The 12,298-nt window shown below is 40.3% G+C and overlaps 1 protein-coding gene and 1 long non-coding RNA gene across 6 annotated transcripts in view; one reads left to right on the top strand and one right to left on the bottom strand.

Annotated features, from left to right (window-relative positions):
• Positions 1-2,573, bottom strand: part of LOC137317305 (uncharacterized) — a 35,270-nt gene extending 32,697 nt beyond the window's left edge. Inside the window, exon 1 of one of the 2 annotated variants that reach the window (XR_010961694.1) lies at positions 2,497-2,573. This is a non-coding gene — a long non-coding RNA (uncharacterized lncRNA). Of the gene's footprint in view, positions 1-641; positions 701-2,496 lie in introns of those variants that run through there. The other variant, XR_010961696.1, reaches the window with a different exon arrangement.
• The window catches only part of rbbp8 (retinoblastoma binding protein 8), a 148,063-nt gene extending 136,065 nt beyond the window's left edge, over positions 1-11,998 (top strand). For all 4 annotated transcript variants that reach the window (XM_067980740.1, XM_067980737.1, XM_067980739.1 and 1 more), the window contains 3 exons: positions 501-597; positions 2,938-3,079; positions 11,486-11,998. In XM_067980740.1, the coding sequence (XP_067836841.1) occupies positions 501-597; positions 2,938-3,079; positions 11,486-11,586 (340 nt within the window). In that variant the 3' untranslated portion in view covers positions 11,587-11,998. The remainder of the gene's footprint in view (positions 1-500; positions 598-2,937; positions 3,080-11,485) is intronic.
• The last annotated feature ends 300 nt before the right edge of the window (positions 11,999-12,298 follow it).

The following is a 12,298-nucleotide window of genomic DNA, read 5'->3' on the forward strand; positions in this document are numbered from 1 at the left end:
CTTTTGTATAACCTGTTCAGCTGCCATTCAGTTTCTTTCATTTAATATCTACAAAAGTAATTCTGTAGAGTTCTAACATCCAGTATTGTAAGTTAACATATTATTGAAATATACAGCAGCATAAGACTTTTCTGAATTCATAGCATTCTTTGTTTTTTAAAAAATCATTAATTTTTTTTAACTTTCTGGAGTCCTCAAAAGGTTATGAATATGCTTCCAGAATTGTGTAAAAGTTGTGAAAAGGGAACAGCGCTGTATATTTTCTTCATCCCAACCAAGTGTATGTCTTGGAATTTGTTGTGCTTCAAGCGCTACTCATATTTCTGTGACTTCAGTTTATGAAACCACCATCTATCATTTCTGAGGTTTTTAAATAGGTGTGATTATCTTTAACCTGTGCATTAATACTCAGCGTCACATTACATGCCAACATTTTTTGCTAGAACACAACTATATTTAATAAATTATGTAACTTTGCAAATGTATTATTTGTTGTGTAGGAAAAATACTGTCTTAAACTTCCCTCATGTTGAGGTGGTCCGTAACAAGGAAGAGAGAAGAAAAATGCATGGGCATACATGCAAGGAATGTGAAGTGGTAAGTACTGGCTAAGTGTGTCGTCAGAACCGCTCTAGTGTTACCTGTTTTCTTTACTTTCATCACTTTTACCCTTTTGGCTTTCTGCAAAGAAATTGTCCCCCTGTAAACAAAGGCAGGCATTCTTAAAATTCATTGTTTGAGTTCACTTTGCCTTTTTTTTTATTGGTTTGAAATAATAGCTACCAAGAATAAGAATTTTCAGATTTCATTTTCAATCGGAAGGTTTTTTTAAAAAAAATCTGAAAATTCTGACACCGGATAGAATTATATTTCAAACCAAAAATAGGCAGAATGGACCGAATAATCAGTAAATATACTCTTCGATAAAAAAGAAAAAACAGCAAATGCAGGAAATCTGAAATAAAAAATGGAAAATGCTGGAAGTATGCAGCAGGTTCATCAGCACTTGAGTTCTGATGAACGCTACACATCTCAAACATTAACCTGTCTTTTCTCCTTATAGATGTCATCTGACGTGTTGTGTATTTCCAAGATAATTTATGTTGGAACCAGCTTGACTGTATTGTGTTGTTTAATAGTAGGATTAGTATTGTGATAACAGTGCTTCTAAAATGTTAGCTTAAGTCTTAAATTTAAATGGAGCCAAATTTCCTTAGCCTGTTAGCGTTGGACTGCTGTGCTGAGGGCAGGCAAGGTTGAAAATTGGAGCCTGATTATGTCAGTTCCCTGCCTTTTTTTTGTACCACCTGTCCAAATTTGTGGGTGGACGCATGCAAATGTGGGATGATGTGATATCATGTAATTCCCACATTTATATCTTTAGCAACACTAGGTGCAAGGGATCCCAGGCAGTCAACATTGCTAAGAACATCAGAGGTTGCTAACTTTATTGAAGACCAGTGTTTCCCCACTACAGCAAATAGCTCTCGGAAGCTGGCCTATGACAAATAATTCAGTGAATTTTTTGAAGATTTTTTTTTGGGGTGATTCACTAATGCTGTGACTGGCTCCTGCTCAAATTTCTGAGGTGGGTGACCCAGTTGCACTGGTACTGGCATAGGCACCCACCCACCTTATGTAAATGCCCTGGCCCCGGGAATTCCAATTGGGTCAGGGGCGCCTGCGGCCAGCAGGAGAAAGTCTCTTCTCACCATGGATATGATGGCCCTGAGGAAATTGGGGCTAATAGCATTAACATACTTATTTTTTAAAATGTTAAAGTGATGGTGACAAACCTGCTTATCTTCCAGGAGTACTGGTTTTAACCCTCATTAGTCTAGGAACTACACATCACGCTCTCATCCTCTGCCTGCAGGCTGATCTAATTTTCATAGGATTGTTATCATGTCCTTAACTGTACCTGACACTGAGTGGTTCAGGAGGCAGAATACTATTTTTTTTAAATGTACACAAATATTCAAAGAAAATTGTGATTGGCTTTTAAACAAGATTTTTTTCTGACATGATGGCGGAGTTTGTAAGATGCCAAGACACTTTTTCTGTGGAATGGTAAGAAGCTGGTTTGATATATCACAATGCCAAGTTCCTGAACTGAGGAGAGTGCTGTGCAGAGAGGGAGGAGCCATGTTTCTAGGCTGCTGTCACTCCTCCTGGTTTGTTTAGAATAGAATTGGCCTAGGAGTACATCTATCTCCGTGCTTTCAGGATGGACTTGGTGCCCCTTTCCCGAGGTTTGCTAATCAATGTTATCACTGTAAGGAGAGAAAATGACATGTATAAAGTTAGATAAACACCTTTCCTCAAAAGAAGAAAATGTTCTAATAAATAACAGGACAGTGGCAACCATAATCTCTCTCCTTCTCGTCTTCCCCTGCCTCCCAGAATGGGAAATTGTGGCATTTGGTAACTTGCCCCTACGTTCTATAGGCTTTTAAAAATCCAAGCTTGGTGTCATCTAATCTTTGCTCGATTTACCTTGTTGTCTCTCGTACATGTTCGAACCTTGGTAGTAGTCTGTAGTTTGAAGCTTGGCCATTCAGCTTGTTTTCTTAACAGTACAGTCATAACACTTAGCAGCAAAGCCTGGGAAATGGCCACCAAGTCCATCACTATAGCAAAGATATTATTAACTGCAAGGACAAAACGTAAGTGGTTTGCGGACAAGATTAAAAGATTTTTTTCCTTTTATCCATCCATCTATTGTTTTTGCTTGTTGTTATGGTCTGAATGAAATTTTAATACTAAGAACTGTTTAAAATCAGGTTAAAATTATAGTGACTGGAAGTAGGGAGGTCTGAGATGTTAGTGCAGAATATTGCCCTGCTTTTCATGGAAAAGTGTTGTAGAATTAATTTGCAGTTCTAAGTGCAACATTGCAGACTAATACAGATTCTAATTCATTTACTTTTATTTAAGTATTATGCAGATCTTCCAGAGGAAGAAAGACTGAAGAAGCTGGCAAATTGCTCCAGGCATAGATTCCGGTACATTCCCCCAAACACACCCGAGAACTTCTGGGAGGTGGGGTTCCCCTCCACACAAACCTGTGTTGATCGAGGTGAGAAAGTATAGACTCACTTGGTGGGTCAAGTTTATTTTTCTTTCTTTAGTGATAGATTATACTATATGTATACCCCTGTTTGCTTTCAGCAGTGTTGAATGCATCTTTTTAAGTCAACAAGTTAGTTAATTTTGGGAGAGTTTTTTAAATTTTGTGCTCTGTCACGTTTTGGGTCCTTCAGACCATGCTGCCACGTGATGTATGTTGAAAATGCTGCAATTGAGCTAAGCTTAGTTCTCAAGGGGTTAAGTTCACAGCATAGGGAGGCTGTCGGGTATAAATTCGGTTACGAGCATCTCGACCTGCGTCTTGGACACAATGAAAGATAGTTTGATATTTCAGTGGTCGATCACTCTTATTGCTCGAACTCTCTTCATTTGAACTCACTAGGGATCATTGCAAAGTTAAGCTGTTGGATTCCATTCTAGAAGGGGCAGTAGTCAGTTATGCACTGGAATCGGGCTTTTAAAAAGAGAGTGCTATGCAGTAGAGGGGCAGTTTGGTAGAAAAGTGCTGTGAGGAAGATAGCACATGGGGGAGAGGACTGAGGAAATTAATGTTAAGTCAAGCAAGACAAGTTGTATTGATGGAAATCATCAAAACTGATAGTAACTGTTGTTCTGTACCTTCACCTTACTGTGAAATAAAACTGTTGGAGAGAGCGAAGAAATACACGTGCAAAAGACATGAGTATTTGATCCAGTTTGCAGGAAGATTGTTAAAACCCCGGGTTATGCTATTGTACACATAAACAGGCCAGTGTGTGTCAACTCCCATAAAAGTAAGACTCTCAGACTGCTTAAGGGAGCAACCAACATCACTGAAACAAAAAAAAGGTATCTACAGCAGACCTGAATTTGTAGAATGTTCATATTGAGTGTTATCTGGTAAAGTGTGGAACATTTTTACTTCTGTTCCCCTCTCCCTTAAATCCAGTAGAATACCATTCAGATATAAAACCATAGAAGTTCACTGTACAAGAGCCATTCAACCCATTGTGCCTGCCAGCTCCTTGCTAGAACAATCCAAAACATCTCACTGCCCTACTCTCTCCTCCTAGCTCTGAATCTTCTGCTTCAAATGTTCATCTACTCTTCCCTTAAAAGATGCAGTGATGTCTGGCCATTGCTCCTTGTGGCAAAGCATTCCCTGCTCCAACTCTGCATAGAGATTTATTCCAACCTCTCTCTACACCCTTAGTTTGGAATGATGACTTTTAGAGTACGTGACCATCACAATCTATAACTATCCCGATACCCATCCTAAACATATTTATTTTGTCAAAGTTGATCAATTCAGCCTTAACTGCTATTGCTATGGGGGTCTGTTCTACAGATCCACCATTTTTTTTAGGTGGGAGTGAAAAAGCTTTCCTAATTATCTCACTTAGGTTTAAAATAAACAAGCCTCATGTTCTCTCAGTTTAAGTTTAAACACTTACTTATATCAACATCAACTATGCTTTTGTGCACTTAAACCTACATCATGCCTTCCTTCAAACTTTTCCTCAATGAAAACAAATTTAGGCCCGCAAATCTCTTCTTTAAACTTGGATACTTAAGTCCAAAATCATCCATGAGTTTGTGGGGTAAAGAGCCCTTTCCTCATCCTTGAGTTTTCTCTTTTCTGACCCTCTCCAATGCATCAATATTCTTTTGAAGGTAGTACATGCAAAATTGCACACACTATTCCAAATGTAGCAACGCTCAAGATTTAAGCAAGCTTGCCTAGCTCTACAATTTCAATTGCTTAGTTAAAATAGAACCCTTCCATGATTTAAAACTAAAAGCAAAATACCGCAAATGTTGGAAATCTGAAAAAAATAGAAAATGCTGGAAACACTTAGGTTGAGCAGCATCTGTGGAGCGAGTAAGATCAGGTTAACGTTTCAGGTCGATGACCGTTTACCAGAACCGGGAGATGTTACAGATGAACTGCCTCTGAGGAAGAAAGCTAGGGAAAAGGGGTTGGGGAGAATAAAAAGAATGGTCTGTGATTAGGTGGAGCACAGGAGATGATTAAATGACGAAGCGATAATGGTGTAACAAAAGGAGGCAAAAATGAGAGAAATTGGAGAAATAAAAGATGTATCCAAGACCCAGAGGATGTGTAAATGAATATCAGAAGTGGAGTGATGTATGGAAAATCTGGCAAAGCGGAGATGGCTCCAGTTGCCCAGGAATAAGGATGGAAAAAGAGGCATGTGACACCAGGGATTCAGTCCACATCTCAAGCACCAGCCCACAACCTCCCCATTCCTGAAGCACTGGTGTACCATCCTACATTACCAGCATGTGCTATCTGCGAGAAAATGGGAGCTGTGGTTAAGGTCTGAAGTTGTCAAAGTAAATGTTAAGACCAGAAGTCTGTAAAGTACCTAGTAGGAACATGAGGTGCTGTGCCTCGAACTTACGTTGAGCTTAATTGGAACAGTGTAGGAGGCCACGGACAGAGGTCAAAGTGGAAGTGGGACAGAGAATTAAAGTGGCAAGCGACCGGAAGCTCAGGGCTGCACTTGCAGATGGAACAGAGATGTTCAGCAAAATGATCACCCAGTCTGCGTTTGGTATCCCCGATAGTTTAGGGTGTCACAGGCAGTACGTTCTCTCAGATTGCTGAAAGGAGAGGGGAAGATGTGTTTGGTGGCAGAAGTGGTGGAGCATGATTCATCATGGATCTGCTAGGGAGGAGAAGGGGTGAGGGCAGAACTGCAGGAAATGGGACGGACACGGTCAAGGGCCCTGTCTAGCACGGTGGAGGGGAATCCTCGGCTGAGGAAACAGAAGGGCAGTTCGGAAGTTCTGGTGTGGAAAGTGGCATTCTATCTTTCCCTTTCACGATGTGCACATTTTCTTTTTCCTGTTCTGATATGCATTACTTTACATATCTACATTAAAATATATCTGCTATTTTAAGAACATAAGAAATAGGAGCAGGAGTAGGCCATCCGGCCCCTTGAGCCTGCTCTGCCATTCAGTAAGATCATGGATGATCTTCTACTTCAATGCCATTTTCCTGCACTATCCCCAGATCCCTTGATGCCTTTAATATCTAGAAATCTATCAATCTCTGTTTTGAATTTACTCAAAGACTGAGCCTCCACAGCCCTCTGGGGTAGCGAATTCCTAAGATTCGCCACCCTCTGAGTGGCCATTTCATAATCTAACCACTTGTTGCAGATCTTTTTGAATGCTGGTTATTTTATTTTTTTTTATTTGTCACCTGCCCATATGGCTTGCTATCATTAGCAGATTTTATGTTTACAAGAAGTACTTTCCTCCAAGTCCTTCATAAATAATGTGAACAGTAGAGGACTAAGGAAAGACCCATATGGAATTTTGCCCTTATCTTCTAGATTATTTACCTGAAAAGAATCCCAGTTCATTTGTGATGAATGGCCTCTGCTCTTGTATCCATGCTCACCATGACTCCCGTATTCTTTAGATAAGCACTGATAGCATCTCATATTCTTCTGACCATTTTCTCCACTACAGACCTTAGGCTAAGTGTCCAACATTCCTGTCATCCCTTACAGTTTCAGTGTTATGGTGTTCCTTAAATATTTACCTGAGTTTTGACAGCTTTCTCCCTTATTTCCTTGAGAGTGTATCCCATCTGGCCCAAGTGCCTTATGGACATTTACCTCATCCTAACATGTTTTACTGACCACTATTTGTGCTATCGTTTCCTGAATCAAAATGACTGGATCTGGAATTTGACCACTTTTTTTCCATGTTTCTTACTGATTTTCTCCCTTCCTTTCCTAAAAGCTTTGACTTCGCAGCTGCTAATGGCCCTCTGATACCTCGACTAAGTTACCATTATTCATGTGCGCCTCGAGAGTATGTGTCAGCAGACTGGTGGGCATCAAAGCCAAAACCGTTCTGACCCACATCCACACATGTGCACACATGCATGCATACACAGCAGGGATTGTTGAACAACAAACAGAAATAGGAATCCTGGATTATTTTTCTGTTCCTAAACCATGGGAACTGACGACATTTGTAGCACCTTACCAGGTACACTGAGGCCAGTTTAGTAACCCTACCATTGACCTGGCCAAGATCAGCTCACCCAGCACAGGCTAGCTCTGGTAAATGTTTTCAGGAGGTCAAACTTGATACTCTCCTAAAATAAAAACAAAAATTGCTAGAAACACTCAGCAAGTCGAGCAGCATCTGTGGAGAAACTTCTACAGATGTTGCCTGGCCTGCTGAGTGTTTACAACATTTTCTGTTGTTATTTCAGATTTTCAACATCCGCAGTCCTTTGCTTTAGATGCTCTCCGTCTGTATGTCTCAGCTACTCAATGGAGAAACTTACTGAGCATTGGGGGAGCCCCAAGCATGATTTTGATTCGTAAGAAAATAAGAGCAGGAGTAGGCCTTTCGGCCCTTCGAGCCTGCTCTGCCATTCAATATGATCACGGCTGATCCTCTATCTCAATACCATATTCCCGCTCCTCCCCATACCCCTTGATGCCTTTTGTGTCTAGAAATCTATCTATCTCCTTCTTAAATATATTCAGTGACTTGGCCTCCATAGCCTTCTGTGGTAGAGAATTTCACAGGTTCACCACTCTGAGTGAAGAAATTTCTCCTCATCTCAGTCCTAAATGCCCTACGCCATAATCCTGAGACTGTGACCCCTGGTTCTAGACCCCCCAGCCAGGGGAAGCATCCAGTCTGTCTAGCCCTGTCAGAATTTTATACGTTTCAATGAGATCCCCTCTCATTCCTCTAAACTCGAGTGAATACAGGCCGAGTCGACCCAGTCTTTCCTCATACGACAGTCCTGCCATCCCAGGGATCAGTCTGGTGAACCTTCGCTGCATTCCCTCTATGAAAAGTGTATCCTTAGGTAAGGAGACCAAAACTGCACATAATACTCCAGGTGTGGTCTCACCAAGGCCCTGTATAACTGCAGTGAGACATCCTTGCTCCTGTACTCAAATCCTCTTGCAATGAAGGCCAACATACCATTTGCCTTCCCAACTGCTTGCTGCACCTGCATATTTGCTTTCAGTGACTGGTGTACAAGGACACCCAGGTCCCTTTGTACATCAACGTTTCCCAATCTATCACTACTTAAATAATACTCTGCCTTTCTGTTTTTCCTTCCGAAGTGGATAACTTCACATTTATCCATGTTATACTACATCTGCCATGTATTTGCCCACTCACTCAACTTGTCTAAATCGCCTTGAAGCCTCTTTGTATCCTTCTCACAACTCAATCCCACCTAGTTTTATGTCGTCAGCAAACTTGGAAATATTATATTTGGTTCCCTCATCCAAATCATAGATATATATTGTGAATAGCTGGGGCCCAAGCACTGATCCCTGCGGTACCCCACTAGTCACTGCCTGCCACCCCGAAAAAGAACCCATTTATTCCCACTCTCTGTTTCCTGTCCGTTAACCAATTTTCAGTCCATGCCAGTGTATTACCCCCGATCCTATGTGCTTTAATTTTGCACACTAACCTCTTATGTGGGACTTTATCAAAGGCCTTCTGAAAATCCAAATACACCATATCCACTGTTTCTCCCTTATCTATTCTATTAGTTACACCCTCAAAAAACTCCAGTAGGTTTGTCAAACATGATTTCCCTTTCATAAATCCATGTTGACTTTTTCTAATTACGTTGATATTTTCTAAGTGTCCTGTTATCATATCCTTTATAATAGACTCTAGCATTTTCCCTACTACTGATGTTAGGCTAGTTCCTTGTTCCCTGTTTTCTCTCTCCCTCCTTTTTTTAAATAGTGGGGTTACATTTGCCACCCTCTAATCTGCAGGAACTGTTCCATAATCTATAGAATTTTGGAAGATGACAACCAATGCATTCACTATTTCCATGGCTACCTCTTTTAGTACTCTGGGATGTAGATTATCAGGCCCTGGGGATTTATCTGCCTTCAGTCTCATTAATTTCTCCAGCACTATTCTTTTACTAATACTAATTTCCTTTAATTCCTCCTTCTCACTAGTCCCTTGGTTCCCTAGCATTTCTGGGAAGTTATTTGTGTCCTCTTCCGTGAAGACAGAACCAAAGTATTTGTTTAATTGCTCTGCCATTTCCTTGTTCCCCATTTTAAATTCTCCCATTTCTGACTGTAAGGGACCTACATTTGTTTTCACTAATCTTTTTCTTTTTACATACTTGTAGAAGCTTTCACAGTCTGCTTTTATGTTCCTTGCAAGTTTACTCTCATTCTATTTTTCCTCTTATATATCAATCTCTTGGTCCTTTTTTGCTGAATTCTAAACTGTTCCCAATCCTCAGGCTTGCTACTTTTTCTGGCAACTTTATATGACTCCTCTTTGGATCTAATACTATCCTTAATATCTTTTGTTAGCCATGGTTGGGCTTTTCCTTTTCTGTTTTTGTGCCAGAAATGAATGTATAATTGTTGCAATTCATGCATTTGTTCCTTAAATGTTAGCCATTGCCTATCCACCGTTGTGCCTTTTAATGAAGCTCCCCAATCTATCATAACCAACTCACTCCTCATACCTTCGTGGTTTCCTTTGTTTAGATTTAGGACCTTAGTTTCGGATTGGACTGCTTCACTTTCCATCTTAATGAAGAATTCTATCATGTTATGGTCACTCTTCCCTAAAGGACCCCGCACAACATGATTATTAATTAACCCCTTCTCATTGCACAATACCTAATCTAGGATTGCCTGTTCCCTGGTTGGCTCCTCAACGTACTGGTCTAAAAAACCATCTCGTATGCACTCCAGGAATTCATCCTCCACAGTGTTATTGCGAATTAGGTTTGGCCAGTCTATATGTAGATTAAAGTCACCCATGATTACTGTAGTACCCTTGTTACATGCATCTCTAATTTCCTGTTTGATGCTGTCTCCTACATTACCACTACTGTTTGGAGGCCTATAGACAACTCCCACCAGTGTTTTCTGGCCCTTGGTGCTTCTTAACTCCACCCAGACTGATTCTACATCTTGATTTTCTGAGCCAATATCCTTTTTCACTATTGCTCTGATTTCATCCTTTACTAACAACGCCACCCCACCTCCTTTTCATTTTTGCCTGTCCTTCCTAAATATCGAATACCCTTGGATATTCAGCTCCCAGCCTTGGTCACCCTGCAGCCATGTCTCTGTAATCGCAATTATATCATATTCGTTTACATCTATTTGCACCGTTAATTCGTCTAACTTATTACGAATGCTTCGTGCATTCAGATACAGTGCCTTAAGATGTCTCAATGTTAAAAAGAAAAATCTAAACATTTTTTTGTATTATGGCCCTATTTGTCGTCTTACCATTTTTTTCTTACCCGGACCCTAAATATTAGTGCACTCTTTTGTTTGTATGCTCTGTCCCTTCCTGACGCAATCTGGTTATCCTTACCCCAATCACTTTCCTGCACTGCTTCCTTGTCTTTTCTCCTTAGCATTCTAGATTTCTCTCCACCAGAACCCTCCCCCCCCTTATTTAGTTTAAAGCCCTATCTACCTCCCTAGTTATTCGATTCGCTAGGATTCTGGTCCCAGCATGGTTCAGGTGTAGTCCATCCCAACGGAACAGTTCTCTCTTTCCCCAGTACTGAAGTTTATTAACAAATCTTGTCCGCTGTACCATCATTTGCATTTTAATAATTAAAAGAGCTCCCTTATCGGCTCTTTCCAGTCATTGAAAATCATTGGCAGTTGGGGAGCAGTAAGCAGGATTTCATATTTGAATTTGATTGTGTGTGAGAAGAGCACTCCTTTGCCTATGCAAGCGAATGGTGAAAACAGCTTCTTGTTTATATAATTTACCCTTTCCCATCCCCTGGTGGAGTATAAAAATGCCAATAATGTACTTTTTTCTCTCCTTTCTCACTATTTCCAAAGCCCTCCTGGCTGCCAACCAACACTGATACTCGGCACTTTTTTCCCTGTCTTAAAGAATGTTGTTTGGAAGTGGGTCTGTCCCAGCATCCAGAACACAAATGAAAGGGCTCCGTAAAAATAAACAGACCTATAGTTTTAATAAACCCATTTGCTTGCGCTATAGATGCTGGGATAGCCCCACCTCCAATAACAGTCTTTTGCCAAAGAGCAAGCGAAAAGGCAGGGAAGGGGAGGAGAGTCTACCTGAACCAAAAATTATCGAAACGAGGATTTTTAATAAGTTAATCAGGCAATCCCAACAATGCAAGGCACTTAATAGCTTTGGTGAAATCCACTCCATTTCCATGAGTATGTATCTGTTTTGAAAACCTAACTTTTACCTAACACTGTTGCTGTTTTCCTTTTTCATAGAGAGCTAACATTGCACCATCTAGTGGTATTTTAAGGAAATGGCAATTTGAAATAATCAAGTCTCAAACTCACAATCATAATCCCTTTAACTGCCAACTATGTATACTTTTACTTCTCAGGGTATATAAAAGAAGAGAGCACACCTTGTCAGCGCCCAAGACGGAGACGCCCTTATAATCCAACATTTTTACCAAAGGGCAAAGAACAGAACACAACTTAGTCATACGAATAAGAGACAAATGCAAAAAAGGTCTACGCTGAAGAATGTGTTTTAAACTCCTTTTTGCTTCAAATATTAGTTTGAGAAACTCTTATCTGATGTTTTTATAGCAGTTTGTCAGATCTAACTTCTTTTCCATGATTGTTATTTAAATTATAATTTGTTTTTCATCTGTATATAAGGTGGAAACTTTGGCATTTGCACACCCAGCATAAGGTATGGTGCTATTTGTTGCACTGGATAATTATGCAGTTAAATATGTAAACCATTATATAATTGTCTGTAAATATAACTTGAATTTTTGGATGTTTGTTATTGATTGAATAAGATTTTAGTGATGATCATTTGACAAAATTTGTAATAATAAATAGAACGTTAACATAGATTAATAAAGAAAATACCTTGCTTTGAACACCAGCTTGTCCATAGAATAACCTTTATTCCATAAAGCAAACTTTGCAAGTCCCATCATGGCTCAGTTAGTTAGTGCACCGACCAGTATGTAACTGATCCACGGAGAGCAGCGCTGCCCTGTTTCAATCCCTGGTCTGTCCTGAGTTGGCCATTAGCAGCCATGGTTGCATTGGGGCACTCCAATTGGCATACAGCCTCCCGTTCAACTCGTGGCTAGACAGAGGACAAAAGCAGACAGGTTCCTGTCTCTGATTATTACTCAGTGCCTCCTGCTGGAAAGTACACATTTGTGGAACTC

The sequence above is a fragment of the Heptranchias perlo genome, chromosome 3 (genome assembly GCF_035084215.1).
Source record: "Heptranchias perlo isolate sHepPer1 chromosome 3, sHepPer1.hap1, whole genome shotgun sequence".
NCBI lineage: Eukaryota > Metazoa > Chordata > Chondrichthyes > Hexanchiformes > Hexanchidae > Heptranchias > Heptranchias perlo.